Genomic DNA, 26,584 nt, shown 5'->3' with positions numbered 1-26,584 from the left:
TGGGAAAAGAAAAAGAAACCTTCCCAGTGTAGAATTTTTACTTTTGCTGTGTCTTTATAAACAGTACCGAAAAGGACAGAAGGACAAGATAGCCAAGCGTGCACACAGCCACCTTACTACTGTGCGCTCTGATTTCTCAACTATAGTTTAGAAATATAAGCTATATATTTGCCAGACTATAAAGGCAAAACAGGAGCAGGCCTGTTAATGAGAACATAAGTGTTGTTTTGCTTGTTTGTTTGTTTGTTTTTTAAATATGAGCAGGACATGTTTATACACTGTGGAGATGAAACCCGATTACCTATTCTTTTATAGAAGTGATTAGAGAGCACTGAGAAATATCACCATGTATGGTAAGAAGTTTGTAAAAGTTGAACATGTTAAAGAATAAGAAGAAAGAAGGAGCCTTACAAACAGACCAAGCTACACAACTGCAATGCTTTGTTCAAGCCCATAGGAGGCCTGCCCCTTTCTAAATGGAGACAGAGGAGGAGTGGATGGGGAGAGGGGTAGATAGATGTGGGGAGTGGGAATGGGAGGAGAGGAGGGAGGGGAGACTGGGGACGGTATGAAAATAAATGACAAAAATGTTAATAAAATTAAATTAAATTAAAAAAGGAGAAAAAGAGAAATAAACTAGATACTTAGGGAACATTATTTTTAAATGAGAATGCAAACTTCTATAAACTGCAGTGTTGGCAAACAGTTACCATTATATTGGAAGTGGAGACATGTGGTATGTTTCTTATTTATCCTTCCAGGATAAGGGCGCATTTCTGTTGCACTATTTGATTCTTTACTCCTCGTTTATTTGGGTATTTTGCTAACCCTCAGCAGCAGATTTACTTTACATTGTCACCCTGTTTTGCTCTACCAAGAGGTTTTTGCTCAGTCAGACCTCACATTATTCGTCTTTTGATCTCCCTCCTCTGCAGCCTTTATGTCACTCAGAATTCACCAGCGCCGTCTAAATGCTCAAAGGCAATGACCTTTTTGTCTCCTCTCCTCTTAAATGACAACCATGTCAAAAAAATGTGCCCTCGCGTCCCTCCAGGTAACTTCTGAAGCACACATTTGCCTTCATTTCTTTGTGCTTCTTAGACTTTGCAAACTCTACTAAGTCATTTTCCTTGTCTTTCTCATTAGAATTTTCTTTGCTGTTGTTTGCTCGAGACTCTCTTAATTTCACCCACTCCGTGGTCTACTGTTGAGAGTTCATTCATTTGGTTATTAAAACTTCTAAGTCTTCAGGGCCATCAACAACTGCCTAGTCATCAGTAACATCCAAGACTGAGCTCTTTATTTCTTCTTAAATTTTTATGTCCCCCAACTCTGATTTTGTGTTCGTGATAACAGAACATGTACTGCGACTAGTCTGAGGAAGGGCATGCCAGGCAATGAAGTGTCATGAATATTAGGAATAACTGGGCTAAACCTCCATGCACAGTTAAAAGTCAGGTGATGAGATGGTTGTGGAGAGAGGAGTAGGGAAAGGAGGCACATAGTTATCGAAAATGAATAGCAAGTGAAGAGAGGAAGAACAGAAGCCACTGTGTCCCAGAAGTATTGTGCACATATGCCACACTGGGGAGGGGTGGAATAAGGAGATCAATTGTCAGTAATGCTGCTTAGCTAAGTGTAAAATGATGTAGAAAATGAAAGTCAATTTAGGAAAGACTGTGACAGCTTAAATCAGTCGGAAAATGGAGGGAAATTCTGAATATGATCGCGTTTGGTTTCATAAGCAAAAGTGAATGACAAGGGGAGAGAGACATAAAGACTATATGCTGGTTTGCTGCCTCTGCCTGGCCACGGGAGAGCAGTCTCTCTCCATGTCCCCTCTGTTTCTCTTCCAAAAACCCTCTCTCCTCTACTTCTCCCTTTCCCTACCTCCCTTCTACTCTCTCGTCCAGTGGGTGAGGAGGAATTGTGCACAGTGATTTACCGATCTACCCATTGCAGTTAACAAGACAAGCAAAGGTGGCCATCCTGTCTCCAGACTGTTTCCCGGGAGATCCTGCATTTGCACCAAGAGCCTAAGTTGAAATGCTCAGGTGGGGAGGCAATTTTCTAGTGGCAATTTGAATGGGACAGAGCAACTTCATGAAGGATATAAGGGTTGAAACAATCTGTTCAAGTCTAAGGCTTTCAATGGAGGATCTTAGAGGAGAGACAACTAATACCAAAATAATTGCTGTATAATAACAGCATAAACTCCAGGAACTGTGCTTGTTAGAGGAAATGGCTTAACCTTTAAAACATTTCTCATCAAATTGTTCACTCTAACAAACAGCCACGACTGACTTAGAGGGCCCTCATTTCAGGCATCTCCTCTCAGTGAGTTATGTGCACTCCCAGGTGGTTAAGAGTGTGCCTTCTATTAACTCGTTTTTCTCAACGTGGTACATGAGATGGAATTTTATGCAGCTGTAAAGAAAAATGACATTGTGAAATTTGCAGGAAAATTAATGGAACTAGAAGTAATATACAGGGGTGACCTTGACTCAGATAAAAAAAAAATGACATATTCATATCCTGCCCTCACCTCCAGAATCCTACAATGGATCCCCAGTCAACCAGAAACTCACCATGAAGTCCAACTCACAGAGATTCAACTACTTCTGCCTCTGGAGGGCTGAGATTGAAGGGGTGTGCACCTCTATGAGTAGCCTACATGTTGTCTTTCATATGTGGATCTCAACTTTTAACGTTTATAAGCATGCAGAAAGGCGGTGTGAATGTGGTCGTGGACTACAAACTATGAAGGAGATGATGAGAAGGGAATAAGAGGTGTAAAGAAGAGGGAAAGCGAGGCAATAAGACACATTTGACTTAAAAACAGGAAGCAAGGCTCTGACAGGGGGAGGGTATGAGAGAGGATGGAGAGGAAAAGGGAGGGCAAGACCCAACCAAAGCAAATTCTATTTGAAATGACATAATGAAACTTGATACTGTGTATACTAATTAAAATGAATTAGTCAATTGAAAGAATGATGGTTGCTTTCAACTGAATTTTTCATCCGGGGAAATGTAGTGTGACAATCTTCTTCCATCCATATATGTGTACTAAAACTATTTTTTATAGGTTATTGATCTCTGGAATGAATTAGCAATTCTTCACCTCATTTCATTCTGAATAAAATAATCGGTTTTCTCTTAGCAAGACTGGGTAAACCTGCAGGGCCATTTTAACTACCCTGCTTCACCTTCACACTGTTTTAATTAAATCCTATCCATCAAGACCTCAAACTCTCTCTCTCCCTCATGTCCATCCCAGGCATTGAAAGGCAGCTTCCTTGTGCTTGCAGATAGATTGCTAAGGCGGGGGGAGTCATACGAGAGTAGAAATTTAGAGTAAATTATTTTTTAGTGGAAGAGCCACATGCTCATGCCATTCTTTCTGGAACACAACAGCACTTGATTACAGATATGTCTTTCAACATGGTTTTCTCTCAGGAGTTTCTCCCTGCTTATGCTTTCCCAGAATCTCTTTCCAAACTTAGGTTAAATGTCACTGCATCTGTAAAGCTTGTTGGATTCCCCCAGGCAATTTTCATTCTTCTTAGCTTTGTTCCAATGTGGCTTTAATTTTTTTTTCTTTTGGTACACTACCTGTTCTGTTTAACCATCTTTATTTTTTCCCAGTCTACAGCTCCTGTAGTCTGTCAGCCCTTTGAAGACATAGCTTCATTATACACTAGTATACTTCATGTAGACACTAACCTTCATGTGTAGCCTCATCATGCTGCATCGGTGCATGCTACATGTGATAGAAGAAGATAAATATTTCCTAGTTTCTGATACTGGGAATTTATCTGTGTTCCTTTTTCAACCAAATGAATTAAAATTGGGTTTAACTTTCAAAACTACACTTTAACAAGATAAAAAGTGTCCTTCTTTTGCCCTTTTAGACTGCCCTCTTGAACGCAAAAGTAACTCAGTCAAATTAAAGTATCTGGTGTGATTAGTGTTAGGAAAGTAATGAGATTTGGTTTACTTAAAAAAATTTGGATTAATCTGAGTCACATGCAATATTTTAACATTTAAGTTTATTGCTGGATCTATAGGGCAAAGGAAATCATAACCTTTGCTCCAATTTCAAGATGATGAATTGAAGCTTTTTCCAACAAAGCAGAGGACAAAGCCAGGTCTTATTTTGATATTATATAGCAAATTTCATTTAATGTAAATAAATCCAGTACTGTAATAGCTGATATTTTGTTAAAAGGCAAAGTTGATGTCTTTATAATTTTGGTAATGTTTACAAAAACACCAATAATATTAATAACACTGTTCTCTAAATTATGTGATGTGTGGCAGATGTTAAATGTGACACTTCACCTAGCACAGAAGTACATAATTAATTTTTTACAATGAGTGTGTGTGTGTGTGTGTGTGTGTGTGTGTGTGTGTGTGTGTTGGCATTCCTCTGTGTGAATCTTGTCTTGGAGTTTCCCAAAGATACAAAGGCCTTATACAAAACTTGATTCAGGAAACCTGGAAAACAGTGGTACCTGAGAAATGGAGGAATTTGCACTTGGCATTGTATTGTTGGGAGCCCCTTTCAGGGTGTTTTGAGCATATGGAAATTAACTGGCTAAACTGTAACGGAGAGAAATATAATTGGCCCTAGGCTAAGGGTTAGTGCTTCAGTCTTTTGAGGCTGGACCCCCTGCAGCTATGAAAGGCTAGATTCATTCTTAAGATGCCTCCGTGTCTTCATTCCACAGACCCGCGTGAACCCACACACCTGTGTAGCGACTCACACAGCTACATGTGTGTGCCTGTTAGTGTAGCTATTTGACAAGCAAGCAGGTAACCCGAGAGGCAGATGGGGTATTGGATCCTGTGGAGCTAAAGTCAAGTTATGGATGGTTGTGAGCCTCCTGACATGGGTACTGGGAACCAAACCTCAAGTCCTCTGGGAGAATAACAAGAGCTTTTAAAAATCTGAGTCATCTCTACAGCCCATGAAGTGCCTAACATTAAGTTAGAATGTTAAGAAAAGATAAAAATACAGAAGGCAGTACATGTCTTCTGGGGGAAAAAAAAAGAAACAAGCATTGTGCTTGGTAATCTAAGACTACACGATGAACAGAGAACAGTCAGGGAATCCTAGTTGGGAGAACATCATAAGCAAGCACATTTCAGTTCTCAGCGCTCCTTACTCAATCACTGGCATAGAGGTTCTAGAGAGAGACAACATCTTCACAGTTGTAGGTGTCTGTCACTTGAATAGGTTTGGGGACAGGATGGTGACCAGAGACAATGCTCTGTTTATTGAATTTGGAGCAATTATACCACTGATGTTAGTCTGGTTACAGTGCCTAATGTTATGAATGGTTTCACAGCACTTCTTGTTTATTTAATCTAGTGTAAGCTACTTTGGGAGTTATGAAGAATCCCAATGTAATGACTCCAGACGTAGCTTAAATAGACCAAAAAAAAAAAAAAAAAAAAAAAAAAAAAAAAAAAAAAAAAAGCACAAAGGACCAGTGGGTTTTTGTTTGTTTGTTTGTTTGTTTGCTTACTTGCTTTATCTCACGTAGGCTACAGAAAACAGGCTATGTCAGGCATCTGATGTCCTCAAGTTTTCTTTTTCCGTTTGGAAATAAGAGCATTGACTTGGATGAGTTCTAAAACCCTTCCAGCTATGCTATCTCTGTAACTACCCCAGATCTCCAAAATATAGACCTGTATCTAATGGTTACCAGGAACGTACGCTCAAAACTACGTTTGGTAGAAAATCACGACTTCTACAGGATAGGTGGTGCCTTCATGAAAGTACATAAACAACTACCTTTTCCAAGAATGTGTTAAAATACAGAAGAAAATAGCTGAAAATTAACCCTTATAAATGTCACAATTTGCCTACTGTATAATTTAAATTGTTTAACTCAAGGGGCTTATTTGCATAATGAAGCATTTGAAAGATATATCTTAAAAATAACAATACTGGGCATTGATCTGAAATTTAAACAAAACATAACAAGTACAAATTAGTCTAGAAAGAATGTCATGTAACTGTGTAATTAGATGTATTAATATATGTGGACTATCATTTATGAGACTAAATTTAGCATAGTTATTTATTTAAAGAAAAACATATTTTCTATTTAAATTGTTTCTATTTATGTTTTGTAAGCATTTGATGTCATTAGCTTTGATAATACGTGCATAATTATACAAGGCAGATGGCTTTTAAAAAGTACCTACCAGGATTAGTTGTCTAAATTGAATTGTAAATTTGATCACTGTCTGCAATAATTTGGGGAAACATTGTATGAGACACCAGAGCATCCAGAGCATTAAGAATATCCAGAGTCACAAGACCCCCAGAAATTGTTTCAGTGTCTAGACAGAATCCAAAGCAAAAGTTCTGAACTAAGTAATTCCATTGCTCAAACTGAGCATTTGATTCATTTAAGAATCACTTCGTTATTTATTTATTTATTTATTTTTTGTTTTTTGTTTTTTTTTTTTGAGACAAAGTTTCTCTGTGTAGCTTTGGTGTCTGTACTGGATCTTGCTCTGTAGCCCAGGCTGGCTTTGAACTCTCAGAGATCCGCCTGACTCTGTCTCCCGAGTGTTGGAATTAAATGCATGTACCACCACCACCCAGCCAAGTATTACTATTTTTTCTTAAACCAATAAAATGATGTCAAGTGTTTGGTTACCTTTTAAGTTTTATTTTTTAATTAAAATATAATTACTTATCCTCTTCCCTTTCCTCCTTACAACCTGCCCCATGACTCCTACTCTCTCTCAAACTGATAGCCTCCTTTTTTATTACTATTGTTACACACACACACACACACACACACACACACACAATGATAAGTTCACTTAGTGAGGTTTGCTTGTATGTGGTTTCCGAGTTGACCCCTTTGTCTAGATTTCCCCTTCTGTGTTAGCATGTCTATTGATATTATTACTATTCAGATCATATTTGGTTACTTTAAAAAAATTTATCTGATATATGTGAGTGTTTTGTACGTATGTATGTATGTGTGTGCACAACTTGAGTGTCTAGTACCTTCAGAGGCCCAAAGAGGGTCTCAGATACCCTGGAACTGGAATAACAGTGGTTGTGAACCATCATGTGAGTGCCTGGAATTGAACCCAGGTCCTCTGAAAGAGCAGCCAGTGAGTGCTCCCAAATCTTAAGCCACATCTCTAGTCCCATTTCTGGTTTCTTTAAAAAGTAAAAGAACATTTTATCACTTGGAATGTTTTCCTTTAGTATAAAAATATTTATGAGACCCGCAGAAGTATTTCTGATAATGTAGCCTGAGTCGTGAGTGGCACCATTACAATCATGTGAATGGCGTTTTAAAATGCAAAGTCCTGGAGGAGATGGGAATGGGAGACTGTGCTGGGGAAAAGACGGGTCGGGGGAGGGAGGAGAATAAGGGAATCCGTGGCTGATATGTAAAATTAAATTAAATTATAAAATAAGAAAAGAAAAAAATGCAAAGTCCTTTAGTTTTTTGCCAAAATGTCATTCTGTGTACTGGGGAAAGATATTCATAGCAAGCACTGGGGGCAAGAATTACCCACATGGAGTGTTGCAAGTACCGTTCTAGAAATGCCTTTCATTCCCAGCCTGCTTTGTAGCTTCTCCTGATGAATATTAGGAAGCAGCTTGATTTTTAATTTGAATATTAGGCTCGTATGCAAAGAATATAATCATTTGTTGATTTTTTGTTTGTTGTTTGTATTTTTGGGTCTTGTTTTTATTTTTTTCCATCAAGTGGGCTTATCTATTTTCATTTCCACAAAATTTAGAAAGATAAAGAAATACACCCTCTTAGTTATTCATCTCTGTGAGTGCCCTAAGGATCTTAGTGGTGTATGTCAAAACATTACACATCAGAAATGATTTTCCCTTCAAAACATGAATTTCCCAAAAGAGGACTTTTCATAAATTGAGTAGTCTTTTTCCTCTTCATGGAAGCACCAACACCATTTTCAAGAAATATAGGACTTGTGATCTTTTTATGCCAATTTTTTTAAAAAAAATTCAAGCATTCAAGTGTTCTTTTTTGGAAACTGATAGCTTCTATTAAGGGCAATGCTGTTTAAAATGGATATTCTTGTCAGAATAGTCTGTGATTGCTGCCCTCTACATGTGCAGGCAATCTTCTAATTTTTCCTTCAGTTAAGATCATTTTCTCTTTTACCTTCAAATGTATTACACGCAAAGATGTTGTGTCCAAAAATGGAGATGACCTCCATTCCAAAGTTCCCAGCTGTCAGTATGTATTTGATTGCAGACAACATGTATGATTAGCCAAGTATTTCTCATCACTTGAGGAGTTTCTGCTTGTGATAGGTAATGCAACAAGAACTAGTCAAGTTTCTTAAGGTCTTGGTGCACTAAAGCGAGAGAAAATGCAATTTCTACAGCTCCATAAGTGTTAAATTATTCTTATTAAAATTTGAGACTAAGTCATCAATAATTTGCTGCCAGCTTCAATGTCTTTACTGAGAGAGCACCTTTTATTCGTGCTGAGGCAGGGGTCTGTAGATGCTGCTAACTGAGCTGACATGCTGTCTCCAAGCACGAACATCCCTTGGGTTCTTTTCTGCACCACGGGACTTTAAAATGAGCTGACTACTGTCTGCGTCTTTAATTCAAATGCCTTCTTTTCTTATAATCGTCATCTTCCTTTGACATTACATATTCCAGGTATATCATTACTTATCTTTTTCAAGTTTTAATTTCAGAAAGGAAGAGGCCTTCCTACATTTTAACAATCAACTTAATCATAGGGCCTTGTAATGACATGGTTTCTGGATGCATCAGTTTTCTCTCACTGCTCTCTTCCCCTTTGACATTTTCAGAATGCTGTGCTGACTATTACATAAATTAGAAATGTTTCGCCAAGAAAATCTCGAATCCTTTAAGAAAGTTCTAAGTGTTAGGCTAATAGTTCTGGCTATTGTAGAGTCTAATGAGAATTACTCTTACAATTGGGATAGTTCATGTGGACACGATTTACTTGGGTTTTCACCTATCTTGTGTCTTTTCTTCCTGACTCCGCAGCGCCCCCGACAGTTCGGATTGTGCACTCAGGATTGGCCTGTAATATTGAGGAGGAGCGCTACTCTGAAAGGGTCTACACTATCCGGGAAGGAGAAACTCTAGAATTGACCTGTCTGGTTACAGGACATCCACGCCCACAGGTGAGTCCTGAGCTGCGACATTAAAGAAGATGCTGACTTCTCGTGGAAGTTGAAAGTTTATATTTTACACAATTAAGCTAGAATTTATGTATTTTTGTGACCGGGTGTCAGTGTGTGTGTGAGGGTATTTGGGGGTTGTGTATGCTTTCGTTTGCCACTCCAATGTAAATGAATAGAATGAAAGATAAAGGTGATCATGCCTAAATACCAATCAAGAATGCAAGTGCATAAGATGAAACAAGAAATTTTGGGTTTTGCATTGTGAGAAATTTAGAATACACTCCCAAGAAAGCTGTTAAAAAGAAAACTCCAATAATAGCTCAGTAAGATAACAATTCATATGGCAATGAGTCTATTTTAGAATGTGGAAAACCTGACTTCATGATGACATCATTGTACCTGAGGAAGCTTTGTTTTGAAGAATGTGATGCATGTCATCACAGGCACATTTCTTATTCTTAGCCATTATATTCAGAAATGTTTTAAATAAATGTTTACAGGTGCTAAATGCATTTGAACTTTTATATTAATTAGCTGCACCTTACTTAAATGATTACTAATGGGAGCATTTGAGAAATTTAGAAGTTAATAAGATTACAAATAACGTGCAAAGAAAAAGCATACAGAGCAAAAAGAGATAACTGTAAATGAATAAATCCATGCTTATTATTCATATAATGTGAAAATGTAATTTGTATACATAATATTCAAGTGTTTTTACTCATTAACAATTCTTATTTTCATATACTTAATCTGACAACTTCAGAGTTCACATGGATATTTAAGTATGGCGGAGGAAATAAGTAGATTTAATAGAAAAAGTCAGATAATTTAAGTGCTTTGCTATCCAAGACAGGAAGTCTGGCTGACACAGCCATAGAAGAGAATGGAATAAAAATTGGGGGTTTTATGAATTTGTCACTGTTGCCCTGTCATTTGTTTCTGCCACTCCTAGCTCGACTAATTAAAGAACTCATGATTCTACCCCATGAACAAATAAAACTAAACCTATTGTAGAAACAGGTATTGGAGAGGTAGGCTGATTGGCAGGCAGATAATTAGATGATACAAGACAGATGGGTAGGTAGATAGGTTTATAGGACCATAGCTATGACTGAAGTGATAAATTATATTTTGTAAAATCAATCTTATTGATAAAGCCTAAAAGTGTAAAAATAACCAAAAACAATGACTATAAGTTTTTTGAAACAGAAAATTACAAGGACTAAAATTATGAGTAATTATATTTTCTATTAACAGAATATGAATTAAAAAATAGAAATTGGCTTAATAAAATTAAATTCCATAAAATTTGGTTAAAAATAATTGAACGTGTGATAAACAGTGATTCCAAAAGAAAACAGAAAAAAATGATGGTGATAATTATAAAATCAGATATAAAAGACTATTGCTTAAAAATTCATAGAAAAATATTGAGTTCAGTGAGATAATTTCATCAAAAATTTTAAAAAACATGTTTAGAGTTAACTCAAATAGTAGCTCAAGAAATTTTAATGTTGCTACAATTCATTTTTTATTAAATGGTCTAATAATAGAGCTAGAATCAAAATTTGGAATCAAAATAGATGAAAAAGTACAGCAGTGACAAGAGGTTGGTGAGAGACAGTTCCCGACAAGAGAAGACCACTGCAGCTCCCTCCCTCCAGTGTTAGAACACAGGGTTGCCATCTTAATATATTCCAAACCGTAAAGTTCACTTAAAAGTGGAGCTTCTGTCTACCCCTGCCATCCCCTGATTGTCTGGGTGCCCTCTCTCACAGTTCTCCTTCCCCTTTAACCTTAGAAGTATCTGCTGTTGGCAGTGAGACTTCCCCTTCAACGTTCACATTTCAGAGTGCCATCTCGTTCTCTAGCTAATCTGAAATGAGTTCTGGAAAAACAGAATTAGGAGATTTTTTTATTCCTTAACCAGTTCCATTTTGAGGTCCTATTTAAATATATTCACATAATTAAAAACAATAACAACGATGACAACAAAAGCCACTGAGTCGTTATCATCATCATTTACTTCATTCCTAGAAGTAACTCTTGTGTTTGTAGGCGTATCACTTTGAGTTGATATTTCCTCTTTGAAATGGCTGACTGAGTGCCTTTTTTGCCAGCAAGCTATATAGGGAAGGCTGACTGAACAGCTGTGGTTTGGCATTCTGGCCAAAGTCTAAAGGGCATGCTATTGGCAGCTGCTCCAGAAGATGATTTTCCCTGGATGATAGCAAGGAGCTGGAGGAACTTACTTCTGTGCCTAGTCTGGCATTGGGGATGCTGGAAATGGAGATGAGTGGGTTCTTAGTTCTTTGTCACCATAGTTTTTGATCTCCTTCCTCTGTCCATAGCTATTAGAAATCAGAAAAAAATGCTCATTTTCAAAAGCATTACAGACTTTTAAAATTATATTATTTGGATAACATTGTAAGTATTCCAAGAGTAATGACATATACAAGAGAAATCAAATAAAGAAGGAGTCAGTTCACCCAAGTGGATAGGAGGGTGACACTGGATCAGAATATCTACTCCTAACCTCTCTGTTCCATGTGTATTAGGGTTTTGTTTATGTAATATAAATTATAGCTATTATAAATACATGGTATATAGTTTTGAGTGACATTTATATTATAAATATGCATATATATACACATATAATATGTAAACACATACTTCATATAATGTTTGAGAAAATAGAACCTATTACAGTTTAAATTCTAGTCATGAACATTTTCCTACACACCTGAAGATTTCCATGTCTCTGTTTATTGGCTGTTTATATTGTCTCTTACTTTCTTCTTAGCTTCACATGTATCTCCTCATAGATTTTTGAGAATTTTCAATTAATTTATAAATTCCACTGCTGACAAATTTTCCTTCTCGGGTGTTAGTTTTGTTTGAAGTTAGGTTTTAAAATTAATCTGTTTTTAAATTCTATAAATTTCTAATACAATTTGATACTTTAGAGTCCAAGAGTCTTTTGCAGACATTGTCTGTTTAGTATGCCTTTGGTTGAAGCCAAACACTTCTTTCTGCCTTATGAGTTAAAAGATAAGCATTTCACCTTCCTGTCTAAATTATGGTGATCTCAGTTATTCCTCATTTGCTCAGTGAAGGCATATGAGAAAACTCATTTGAGAAAAGTCATATAGCACACTTTTCAAATGATCATCTAAGTAGAATACCTGAATATTTCACGCTTTCAGATCGGAAGACAATTCTCAGACTCACTTGGCTATATTTCTTACAAAAATTTTGTAGATACACACGAAAAGTAAACATAATAGATTTGACATGAACACACACACACATACACACACACACACACACACACACACACACATATACACACACAAACTATGGAAAGACTTAGGTTCTGTTATCCTACCAGAAATCATCAGATATTATTTTCCATGGCTTAGAAAATGCAATGTAACTTACTTTTTTCATCAGCCATGTATCTGTTTATTCTGGATCTGACTTCTCCTTCATGTGAGAGAACTGCCAACTCAAGTAATTTTTTTTAAAATGAATCTTTGGATGTGGTTGGCATGATAATAGGTTACAAAAAATGCTCAGAAACTTACTTTCTCAAATTCCAGATCTATGCTACTTTCACATGCCTTCTATAAACATTGCCAAGTCAGTGCAGAAGTGATTAATATCCTTATTAATTTCATATTTATATGGTTAAAAGTATCAAACATAGCTTTTTATGGTAGATGTCATACATTCAATATTTTTGTTTTTATTTATGTTTATAAAATATGATGTATATTTGTATTGAATCAGTTTTATATATTTTAAAATGTGCTAATACTTTTCAGCCTAGTATATTACCAACATTTTGAATTAAAACTCCTGTGGTTGCCGGGCGGTGGTGGCGCACGCCTTTAATCCCAGCACTCGGGAGGCAGAGGCAGGCGGATCTCTGTGAGTTCGAGGCCAGCCTGGTCTACAGAGTGAGATCCAGGAAAGGCACAAAGCTACACAGAGAAACCCTGTCTCGAAAAAAAAAAAAAAAAAAAACTCCTGTGGTTACAAGGTCATTTTTGTCCATGGGTAATCCAAATGAATTTAGTATCTTTCCAGAATTCATATTAGTTTATTCCTTTGGACAACATTTGTACTTAGAATAATCAGCTATTACATATGTGTGTGTGTAAATATATATATATATATATATATATATATATATATATATATATTTACACTCACACATATGTAATATATATATGTATATGCAGTATTCTAGAAAATTTCTTTAAAAAACCTTAGCTAATTTGTTTAGTGAAAGCACTTTATGGAAAAATTTATGCAGATTACATTTGCTTATAAAGAAGATTCATTTTTGCAGTTACACCTGAACATCAGAAAACCCCTGGATTTCGCAGCACTGATGTTTAGTATCTTTCTTATGGAAAGCCCCATAGGTTTAGGGTTCTCATTAACTACCTTGGAATCGTGTGACTGAAGTTGGTATCATGTTTCTCTACCAGCTTGCTGACATCAAATTCTTTCACATAGGCACAAAATACTGCTTTACTAAATAACTTAGAACTATTAACTTTGAAAAGACAACAGGTCCTGTAAAAATGCATGAGGTGAATTGCAATCTAAAAGTTAGAGTGCTGTTTTAATCATAAACATGTAATGAAGTTTACAGACTACAAATAAGAGTCTTCTGACTTTCATAGAAAAGCAAGCTGGCGTTCCAACTGAAGAGAAAGCACTCAAATTTCTGATTCATACCTAAAAATTAGGCAAAGAGATAAATACGTTATTAAAAACTATAATCTGCCTATAATAAACAAACAAACAAACAAAAACTTGTGAAATGTGGTTGTAGCTCAGTACTCAGCCCTTGTGTAGAACACAAAGCCCCATGTATGATGCCACCACTACAAAAAGGAAATATAATGAACTGAAAAATTATTTTATTTTTTGATATTATAAAATAATTAAACCATTCTTCCCTTCCGTTTACTCCTTCCAAACCCTTACATTACCCTTCTTTCCCCATTTTTTAATTCATGGCTGCATTATTTTACTTATTCACACACACACACATATACACACACACAATATATATATATGTATATATATATATATAGAGAGAGAGAGAGAGAGAGATGTTATAGTATAAATATAGATATAAATATAGATATATACAGCCTGCTCAATTTGTATAATATTATTTGTATGTATAGGTTTTCAGAGATGACCATTTGGTATTGGATAGCCAATTGGCAAACTATTCCCTGGGGAAGACTATTTCTGCTGATTTCATCATTCCTTATTTCCCATTTGCCTGTAGTGGTTTGTGTTATGTGGGAGCCCTCGTGGTCTTTCCCCCCGTAACTTTGACATATCTGTTGTCATCATTCTTGTCCAGTTTTTGCTTGGGCAGCCATGTTGCTGAGCCTCTATGGATGTAGTTTCTGACATTAATAAGAAGTACAATCTTACAGCAAACGCCTTGCACCCTTGGCTCTTACAATCCTCTGCCCTCTCTTCCGTAATTATCCCTGAACCTTAAGTACTAGAGTTGTGTTGTAGACTTATCTATTAGGTTGTGATCCACAATTCTATGCAGATGTATTAAAAATGCTTAGCATGTGTAAATGCTAAGTAGATATCAATCATCTGTGATTGAGTTGTAGATGCAAAATAATTTTTTCTACAAAAACAATTTAAGCTATTACTGTCATTATTAGATGATTGCAGTTAACCCATTAGAATCTGCAGATTATTCTATTTGTTACATTTACATTAGTGTTGACCAGCATAAACACTAGTGGCAACAGAATATTGAGTTAGGTGGTAAACTTTTTGATCATATTGAATAGACTAGAAAAAAGTTAAAATGGAAACATTCCTCATATGATTTGGACTTTATTAGTCACAGAATAACTAGAACCTATTTTAATAAGCTGTTCTGATAGTTCTTTGACATTTAGACATCATTCTGACTTATACTAAGTGATGTTGAGTGTCAAAAGCAACCTCCACAGAGAACTCAAACACCCCAAAGGCTCAGAGAAGTAGCAATGTTACCACTTCTTTGTTTTATGAACTTGTGTTAAAGAGTTCACTAAAGTTGCTCACTATACAAAATGCACTGGTCAGGACACTGCCATCATGGAGAGGTTTAGAGGAGACAGTCCTCTGATAAAATGATACTGAAGGCAATGTTGGCTTGACAATGGGGTCTCTAAAGCCATAAGGATGATCACATTCTCAAATATCAGGTGTTGGATAGTAGCACTTTGCCAATATTCTCAATATTGGTATAAATAAGTGAAAATGTCAGCATTAAGAACCAAAAGTGCTTTGACCAACAGGACTTTGTTGGCCCATAGATTACAGTGCTTTTCCAGGTGAAATATAGGGACAGCCAGCTCAAATAGTACTTGAATTACATAAATAGACATGACACCTTAAAGAGGTTGATTTGTTTTGTTTTGTTTTGTTTTATGTGTACATCTCTAAATACATAGATATCATCTATTTAGTCTGTATACTGTTACTTGTATGTATATGATATCAGGGCTAACCACCTGGTATTGGATAACTAATTTGGGTAACTATATCCTCATCTCTTAAAAATACACCTGAAACTGAATTAGATCTGAACATTGGAAGTCTGATGGTTCATGCATTCGTGGGTTTTTTTTGTGACAGATATATCTGATAATTACAGACTGGCATAATGACTTTGTCTGTGATATTCTCTCCTGATCTGATCTGAATCTTGGCAAGGGTTAGATAATGGACTTCAAAATACAAAAGCAAATTAATTAGATATACAAACTGATAGACCTTTGACATATACATAAATATATTATATACATTATAGTATATTACACACATTACATGATCAGGTATTAGTAATTGGTTGACATTTTACAGAATGATTTTTACTCATTTTTTTTTAGTGTTTTTAGAGCTGTCAACAAATTGTAAATACACTAGCCTTAACATCACTCAGGTGAATTTTTTCTTATGTAATGATTAACTAATTGACCTATTTTTATGATTTTTGTGTGTGTGCTTATGCATGTAAGTCCAGAAACCCTTAGTCACTTGAGCACGCTCATTATGTTACAAATGTTCATTTATAATAATAGTTATATATACCTCTCCTTGAAGAATATCTTGAAAGTTACCATAATGGTGATATTCTTAAATCAAATTTATCCTCACTCATTAAGAGCATTTGAATTGACAAGAGTTCACATCTCTACCTCAGTGAAGTGTTTATTGGAATGACATTAAAATAAGAAAGGGAAAATTTCAACTTCAACTTCATTTTACTTAAAAACAAAAAATTGTATGCAAAGTGTTATAGAATAGGGTAAGAGAAGTAACTAATAAACTCAACTAGTGCTGACTGTAAGCTAATAAAATTTAGTTTAAATTAAGTTCATCACAGCCCTTTGCTGAAATGCTCAGATTTGTTCCAGATAAATCAGTGAAGAATAAAAATTACCCTAAAACGTTAACCTGGTTACGAAGAAGAAACGTGCTTATGAAATAGAATGTTTCCCTAACTGATAAATGAGGAAACAGTTATTAAGAATGACTCTAGGAATTCATTTTTAGAAATTGTTAATCTTTTGACTTTCTCTTGCTGTCAAGATATTAACAAAGAGGTAAAAATGTCATTTATCTTCCCAATGGTTTTATCGTTTTCGGTCAGCAGACATTGATTCCTTTCTTTTTTTATACTTCCTTGTGCTCCATGAGGAAACATTATCCTCTACAAGTGAGCCTCGTTGTACTTCCTTGCCTTTAGCACAAATCATTGAACGATGCAGGACAGGATTGAGCAGAGGAAAATCCTTAGTTAATTAGGACCTCTTCCTTTGGGCATCATAAGATTTATACTATTTTTTAAGATGAATTTTAAGCATCAGGGTTGTGGTACAGTAGTGAATGTAAGTTATCTTGTTCATTGTAACCAGAGCAAGAGACCACTTTGGATTACTATGTAGTACATTCTAGAAGGACTACAGATGATCAATATTGCAACGGCACATCAAAAATGGTTTGGAAATATCAGAAAATAATTATTTCAACTAATATCCAGAAGAAATGTAAACGCATTTCATGAGATCTATGGACTCTGTCAGCTGGAATGCACTCTTCTGCAGTGTATTAGTTTCCTAGGGTGGTCTTATAAAGGTTACACAAGATCCGTGGTTTAAAACAACAGGCATTTACCCTCTTATAGTTTGGATGTTAGGGTTCTAGATTCTGGGTGTCTACAGGCTACTTTTTTGGGAGGAGGTTCTGAGTAGTACTTTTTTTCTTTTGCCTTTTCCTAGCTTCTGGTGATGGCCATGAAACCTTGATGTTCCTTGACTTCCATCTGCATCACTCCAATTTCTGTCTCTATCACCACTTGTGTTTGTGTATGTGTGTTTGTGTGTGTGTGTGTGTGTGTGTGTATATGCACGCACGCATGTGCATGTGTGCACACATGTTTCTGTGTTTGTCTCAACATTGTGTTTTCCTCTTCTTCTCAGACATGAATTGTGTTGAATTATTGGATCTCCCCACTCCATTATTCTCATCTTAAATAACTGTGTAGAAAACATCCTCTAAATGTCACCCACCCAAATAACAACCTGAAAGAGATTCTTTGAGAAATGATGATTGATACTTATCTGCAGATATCTCACTGCAATGAGACCATTTGTTTAATAGTAACTTTGGGTATATTCAAAGATGCTGCTCCTAGGCCTAATTGTTAAAGGTGAAATGATGAACGCGACGTATATTGAATGATTCTTGTAGCAAAGGATGGTATCAGTTTAAGATTAAATGGACAATTGTTTGTTAAGTGTATTTGGAAATCTATGTTCGTTGTTTGTCAAAAGGTTGTGGTGCCCTTTGTGCAGGGTAGTTGCTCTGTCTTGTCTTTTGTGGATAATTCTTAGACTTACATTATGAGTTTCTTCATAACTTTTCTGTCAGCATTGTTTCATCTATTTTTGATTACACTTTGACATAAGTGGCTTCATTTTGATTCTGAGAGCTTCTCAGAGTTAGGATTTCAAAGTTCTTTGAGGGGCACATTATTCAACCTATACTGTACATAAATAATTTTTAAAATAATCCCAGCCCCAGCAAAGTCTCCGTGGATAAAAGTGTCTGCCCCTTAGCCTGGGACCCGAGTTCGATCACCATGTACTACATAATGGAGGAATAGAAGCAAATCCCTCGGGTTGTCTTCAGACATTCCCACACACTCACAAACTCACACCCCCCACACACAAATTATTAATTAATTAGGAAGATTCACATCCTTTCTGAACACATCCTCGGTTGCCACAGAAATTCCTTTTTGCAGCATGGTGGCTAGAGTTGATGATAACATATTATGTACTTGCAAGTTGGTGAGGCAATGGACCTTTAATACTTCCTATTCTAAAATGTGTTCTGTTGTAGAGGATTCTTCTAGATTGTTTTTTTATTATTATTATTAGTATTGCTATGATAAGCATCATGGCCAAAAGCAACCTAGGGAGGGTAGGGCTTATTTTTTAAAAACACCCTGATCACAGTCTTTCATCACGGAATGCAGGGCAGGAGCTCAAGGCAGAAACTGAAAGAGAGGCCATGGGAGGAACTGCTTACTGACTTTGCTTGATCATCTGGATGTTTACCCAATCCATGCCCACCTGCCCAAGGGTAACACTGCCCACTTTAAATGGGCCCTTCTACATCAATCATTAATCAAAAAATGTTCCACACGCTTGCCTACAGGCTAGTCTTATGGAGGCATTTTCTCCTTCAAGGTGACTCTTTGTCAGGTTGACAAAGATTTGCCATCACAAGGATAAAGGATACGGGATCCTAAAGTTTTACTGAGAGGGTACATATTACAGACATATACTTTGGGGTAATTGTTCAGTAGTCTAAGCATATTGCTTTTTTAAAGTGCTAACTTTGACCTGGTAAGATGGCTTCATAAGCTAACAGCATATACTGATCTTGCAGAGGACTTGAGTTCAGTTCCTAGCTTCTATGTCAAATGGTTACAACTGCTTCTAACTCCAGTCTTGGAGGCACCTTCTTCTGACCTATATGGCACCTCCACTCACATCCACATACACACAGACACATAATTAAAAAAAAACTTTGAAAATGGTAATTCGTGTCTATTTAAACATGTGTCATTTACCTCTATGCACTGAGCATTTTAAGAGTTCTTTGGATCTACTGTATCTGGGAGCTGCTGTTAGAATCATGCATATCCACGCCTATAGGAGTGTATTAAATGCTACCATGTCAGTCTTAAAGACTTAATGCTTCTTCCTATTGTACTACCCACCATGAGCTTCAAGACCCTTAGGAAATAGGATCACATAATAAATATCTATGTAGAAGCCTTCAGTTAGAAAAAATTCAGATGTTACACACTTCAGTAACTTTTGATAGATTATGCATTTTTAAGTATAACTCAACTTTAAACATTAGGATCACAAGTGCCCATGGTAAATTTACAAAGTATCTGGTATAAACTGGAAATCTATTGGTAATAACAGACTACAAATACATAGCTCTCTATCTAAGCAACATAGAGGAAATGGAAGGCTGGTTTTCATACAGAAAGAGAAAAATCAGTTACAGAGAGTAGAGCAGAATTAGAAAATGGAGATTCTGACACATTCAGGTTTGTGTCAGCTTCTTACCACAGTTTATTTTGTCTGAGAGATGTTGGGGAGATAAAGCCTTCCTTCTCAGGTAACATAGCACAAAACCAAAGCCTCTGGAGTTGAAGTTGTTTCCTTCATAAGCAAAGGAAATTTGGATGCATAAGATCCATCAGTTTATACTCCGTAAAGTACAAACTTTTTTCACAAATTTTGGGTCTCCTTCCTGGAATTAGTAAATATGCTTGTGAGCAAAACTGGAAAATCATATACTATTTCGCCGATGCCCTGTGACATCCTGTGTACCTCAACTCCAAAGAAGTTCGATATGATCGTGAATCAGCATGAAAATGACATACAATATGCTTCTATATTTATACATACACTCTCCACAGTTCATCCAACAATCTTTCACCTACTTGAAATTGTTATTCCTCCTTGCAATCACAATAAGCCATACTAGAAAACTAATGGGATGCAGAAGCATGGTTTTTCAGCTGATACAGTCTGTGCCTACTATGAAATGTGTTTAAATTTCTTCTGTGTACTAGCTCAAATAAGAGAAGGCAGCTATCTAGATAACTTACCAAAAAATGCAAAAAAGCCAAGTCAAAATGTCTTGGGCTTATATATTTCATCATGAATGTCTCTCTGTGGATTCATAATGCATGCTCAATGCTCTCTAAGGAAGTGGCTGCATTTACTGCTAGTCTCTAATGCCTACACTAGATCACTTAGAACTGAATATGTAAAGCAGAAACTGTTCTTTTTTTTTTTGAATTTCCAGTTTAAGGGCTGGATAGATGGCTCAGTGATTAAGAGAACATGCTACTCTTGCATAGAGTTTAAGTACAGTTCCAAGCACTCACGTCAGACAACTCAAAACTGCCTATAATTTCATCTCAAGAGGATCTGATGCTAACTCTGACCTCTGAGGGTGCTGCACTATTATGCACACACACACACACACACACACACACACACACACACACACACACACACATTTTAAATAAAATTTAAAAAATAAAATTATCAGTTTAATACTAGTAAAATTTAAGACAGGAAATTATTTAATCTGAAGGTAGATTGGAGAAGAGAGAACTTTAAAAGAATGAATTGATGTATAAACTGAGCTTCTGCCAGCTCTCCCCGCCAGTGAAAGGGGTACCACCTACTCGTGGATCCTTGTTTCCTCACACAGCTCTTCACAAATGAACACTTTTCTTGCTAAAATGGGCACTCTAGGTTCTAGTACTGAGTTTTTTTAAGCTCAGAAACCTGGTTTGGTTGATACAAGTGAACAGATTAAGGACTGATTTGATTTTCCTAATCTCATAAAAGGTAATATGCATTCAAACAATCCCAAAATCAGGTTTGGTATTCATGATGAGCACTCCAAATCTAGACGTAGCAGATTGTTCCACTGGTCAGTCTGAGCAAGCAAGGTAAAATAAAGGATAATCATAATCAAAACATTGTTTCAAAATTTGGAATGGCAATGGATTGGGCATGGCTCTTCCAAAGTAGGATTGTGCTTCTAGGAAATCAGCTAAGAAACCAAATCCCTGATAATTGGGAAGCAAGCCTTGTCAGTGGAGGCACCTGAGGCTCTCTCATGTGCCAAGGAGTAAGAAGCCTAGGTCTGAATCCAAGAGAAATATTTCCCAATGACAATTAGTTATAGAAACCTGATTTTCTGTTAACAAGATTGATCATTTCCTGTTTTTATTGAGACATCCTTTCTTTAGATATATTAATATTAGTACGTTCATTCACATAATGGCTGAATCTCAGAAGTGTATGTGATATTGATACATTAATATTCACTCTACATTGACGTTTTGCGCCCTTGTGAATTTCACTTAATGAACCAACTGTCTTTCTCTAAGGACAATCCTATTTCCTGTATGTGTAATTTATTTAAGATGTGTATATTTGATTATACTCTGTTAGAAAGTCAATGAAGTTTTGGTTATATCCTATTACCTTCTCTATATTTCACAAGAATTTGGAAAATGCTTTAAAAAATATGATGAGACCAAGAACACATTCTGCTGTGGACAGAGATGAGATGGCCACCAGACCGCCAAACCCACATTCTTCCCACTCCAGTCCCCTGTGTTTTCAAATATTCAGGTGGCTCCCATTCTGTTTCTTGCATAATTTTTAACCTTGGCTACTGTAAATGACCTTACTTGAATGGATCATATTTTATTATTTTTATTCATTATGGACATAGCTAATGGAGATCTCTGTGAGATATTTCTGCATACTTGCCTTCACCTTGTTAATATGGTTGCAGAAAAAGAACATTTGATAATTAATTTAAATGATTAACCTTATTAGAAGGAGATGCAATATCTGTTTTTCTATCTCTGTCTTATTTCCTTCTAATTCTACCCGTGTTGGCACACATAACAGGATTTCAGTCTCTTTTATGGCTGAATAACATTCACTTGCACATGCATATTACATTCATTTGTTATGAATACCTCATTGATTCTACTTCCTGAAGATTATGAACAGTAATGAAACAAACATAAGCATAAAGGCATCTCTTCCACACATTGACTTCATTTTCTTTCTTAAGAGTGAGAAGGTTGCATCATATACTTCAATTGTGACTTTTCTTAGAAATCTCCATGCTTGTTTCCATAGTTTCTATATCCATTTACATTAATATTTGCAGTGTACAAGAGTTTAGTAGAGGGTAGGCAAGGAAGAGGTAATATATAGGGACTGGGTAATGGGTATCAAAGTAGGTAATGGGTATCAAAGTACAGTTAGATACAGTTAGGAGGTAAAGTTCTAGTGTTTTTTTAACACTGTACAGTGACTTTATTTAACATTAACTTATTAATTATTTCAAAATAATTATAAAAAAACATTTTAAACATTCCCAAACTAGGAAATGCTGATTATGTTGATTTTGTCCTTGTCCAGTGTACATATGTATTAAATCACACTGTATTTCATAATTATATATAATTACTAGGAGTTTATTAAACAATAAAAATTATTTCAATTAAAACTTTAAAGCTACAACCATAGTGTTATTAGCATTTCTAAAAGACAAAAAAAATGTGAAAACATATTCATCTGATAAGGAGTTTAAGAATATGACAATGACATTTGCCTAGCATTAAGGAGTTTTAACTTAGGGTATAGTGCATACTGTTTTTCTCCTCGGGATTCATTTTTTTAGAGTTCACATAGTTGTTCTTGAAATATACATCCCAAGTAACAAGATGAGTGCTGGAGGAGAGAGATGGCTCAGTGCATAAAGTACTTGTCTCCCAAATGTGAGGACCTAAGTTTGGATCTCCAGCCTTCACATAAAGCCAGAAGCAATAGCTCATGTCTGTAATTGCAGGAAACCAGTCAAGACAGGTAAACCCCTGAACACTGACAGGCCAGCTAATCTGCAATGGGGCCATCCAGTGACCGTCTCAAACAAGGCAGGGAGGAGAGAAGCTAAATTTGTGATCTGATTTCACATGCTTACTCTAGCATGCATGCCTTAACTCACACATGAGAATAAGCACACACACACACACACATACACACAAGCACATCATACACACATACATAAGAATAAGGAAATGATGCTCATGTCATGTGTATTCCTAAAAAGGAATACTGCAGGAGCGTGGGGAATATGTTTTACTCTAGGTTTGCATATAAAACAGACACAAACAAAGCTGTGAGCAAATTATTGCAAATTAAATTATAGTGTATTCAAAACCAAAACCAAACAATATGAGTCTTAAAACACTGTCAAAATAGCATGTGAGTCACCATACCATCCCTTTCCAAAGCCCATTGTACTTTATTTTTTTTAAATAGAAGCATGGATTAATTCTCATTCATTCCTTGTTGATTTTTCAATTACTTACAAAATTACTAACACCTTTCAATATCTTTTTTTCTTTCTAATTCCAGCATGCCTGTCCTTCCAGTAACTGTCACCTCAGCCTGTACATTTAAAAATACCATTCAATGTATACCAAAGATCAATAGCTATAAGCAAAATAATAAAACAAATAGTTCCTTGTTATGATTATTTCATTAAATGATATTTCAAGCATAACTATTAATCGTAGAAATAGAGACTTCTTGCCTTTTCATCTTGAATATTCAGAAGCATTTTTCATTTACAAAAAAAGCCATGTCACTTTCTTCACTTTTCGAAACCCCCTGCACTCACTCTCTCTCTCTCTCTCTCTCTCTCTCTCTCTCTCTCTCTCTCTCTCTCTCTCTCTCTCTGTGCATGCCATGGTGCACATGTGGAGGTCAGAAGACCATTTTATAGAGTGGACTCTCTCCTGGCCCTTTACTTGCATTCTGACAATTGAGCTCAAGTCACCACAGTAGACACCTTCACCCATTCAGTTATCTTGCCACACAATTACTATGCCATTTAATATGGGGTAGGATAACTGAATTTCTGAAAACATTTGTCTATCAGCTTTTCTTCTTTGTTTGTCTCTTTCTCTCTCCTCTCTCTCTCTCTCTCTCTCTCTCTCTCTCTCTCTCTCTCTCCTTCTTTCTTTTTACTGAATCTTTCTTGTAGCTTAAGCAGTCTTTGAACTTGCTATGTAGCAAGGATGACCTTGATCTCCTGATCTTGCCTCTCTCTCCCTATTGCAGGGCTTAGAGGCATGCATCATCATTCCTAGCTGTCCTTGCATATTTAATCAGAAATTTCAGCTTTACATCAACCCTTTATATTTACATTTGTATACAAAAACAGATAATGCTTTTAGCAAGATAGAAGCACGTCATATAAAAAGACAGCTATAACTTAAGGTGATGGTCAAAGGATAGGAGAGACAAACATTTCAGACCAAACATACATTATAATAATATTGTATTTAATAAGCATAATGAAAGTGAAAATGAAAACACTTTAAAAACTCTCAAGCAGGTTGACCTAAAAGAGTAACAGAGAATATATGATCAGTAAGTATTTGGGAGAAAACATAATCACTTATACTCCTGATGAGAGCAAATATTATAAATGTGACAGTTTGGAAAAGAGGATTAAGAATAATAGATATAGGATTAGAGGGATGACTCAGTGTCTATGAGCACTGGCTACTCTTCCAGAGAACCCAGGTTTGATTCTGAGTACCCACATGGCAGCTCACAACTGCCTGTAACTTCAGTTCAGGGGATCAGATACACTCTTATAAATTCCATGGCATGTGGTTCACAGACACACATGCAGACAAAACACTTAACATTAAATAAGTAAAAAAAAATTGTCTTTTTTTTTAATTTTTGTTTTTGTTTGTTTGTTTGTTTGTTTGTTTTGAGACAGGGTTTCTCTAGGTAACCGTTGCTGTCCTGGAACTTGCTCAGTAGACCAAGCTGGCCTTGAATTCAGAGATCTGCCTGCCTTTGCTTCCTGAGTGCTGGGATTAAAGGCGTGTGCCACTCCTGCCAGCCTAAGTAAAGGTTTAAAAAAGAAAATGGACTTAGGATTTTGACAGTGATGTCAGAACAGTGCCTCCATCTTACAGACATGTTCTTGCATGTGTGGCTAGGGTGAATTATACAAAAATATACATAAAATTTTCTTTACAAACATTTGTGCTGCAAATAATGCACATATCTTAAGTGTTAAATTTCAGGAATTAAATAAGTAAATGTGTTAAATAAAAATGATCCAGCTATTAAAGCTACATTTTCTGCTGTTCTGTCAGGAAGATAATTTTTAGTTAAAGAAAGCAAAGACAGCCAGGCGGTGGTGGCGCACGCCTTTAATCCCAGCACTTGGGAGGCAGAGCCAGGCGGATCTCTGTGAGTTCGAGGCCAGCCTGGACTACCAAGTGAGTTCCAGGAAAGGCGCAAAGCTACACAGAGAAACCCTGTCTCAAAAAACCGAAAAAAAAAAAAGAAAAAGAAAAAAGAAAGCAAAGACAAAACTGTTGGACAAAAAAACCATTGCTAACATTTGTCTTGAAAATTCATGAGATATTCCTAAAGGAATAACAGTAGTATATTCTACTACTCCAGCTAAAATAGATAGGATATGTGGTATGTTTTGCCATATCTTGAATATTAGTTTTGAATTATGAACCGTATGCCCTATGTATCTGCATGTTCAGATGAGTCCAGAATATTTTTGCAATATATTCTGAACATGTATGAAGTGTTTTATTACCATCCTCCAAAGTATACAGTGGGAAGTGTTTTAGATATTACTGTATAGGTAGGTAACACAGAGGATACTTAAGTCCTAAGAAAAATGTTTAAGTAATGTGCTATGTTATATAAGGGATTTGGGTATTCATAGGCTATGGTATCTTTGGTCGTTTAGGGAAAAGTACCCCTTGGACACTGAGGATTACAGTGTTAACAATGCATACATTCAAAACTGTATAATATTCTCCAGAAATTAGAAGGAAAATTCATCATTTTAATATAACTTTTTCCAGTAAGCCTCGACATGTAATGTAGACCTTGCATTACTGGGAAACGATTTGAGACTCAGTTTAGAACTGGTTCAGAGACCTGGAAGCCTGGCTATCCTCAAACTGTGATTCTGCATTCCAGTTTGTGGTAGAAGTGGGTCTTTCACACAGAGTCCCGCTAGGGGGCAGTATTTCCTAGAGTCATTGCTTTCTAATTTTTGGACTCAAAACAAGAATAACCATCCATTTTGATTACTCTTATCCTTCATATTAAATTCGACCCTTGTGGAGGAAGCTGTTTCTCTCACT

At 36.1% G+C, this 26,584-nt stretch overlaps 1 protein-coding gene across 1 annotated transcript in view; it reads left to right on the top strand.

Moving 5' to 3' along the window:
• Positions 1-26,584, top strand: part of Mdga2 (MAM domain containing glycosylphosphatidylinositol anchor 2) — a 656,085-nt gene that overhangs the window by 343,813 nt on the left and 285,688 nt on the right. The window contains exon 2 of the mRNA XM_059279883.1: positions 9,050-9,189. Coding sequence (XP_059135866.1) covers positions 9,050-9,189 — 140 coding nt within the window. The remainder of the gene's footprint in view (positions 1-9,049; positions 9,190-26,584) is intronic.

This window comes from Peromyscus eremicus, chromosome 14, assembly GCF_949786415.1.
Source record: "Peromyscus eremicus chromosome 14, PerEre_H2_v1, whole genome shotgun sequence".
Lineage (NCBI taxonomy): Eukaryota > Metazoa > Chordata > Mammalia > Rodentia > Cricetidae > Peromyscus > Peromyscus eremicus.
Note: the sequence above shows the minus strand (reverse complement) of the source record. Positions and strands in the feature narration are given on the sequence as shown.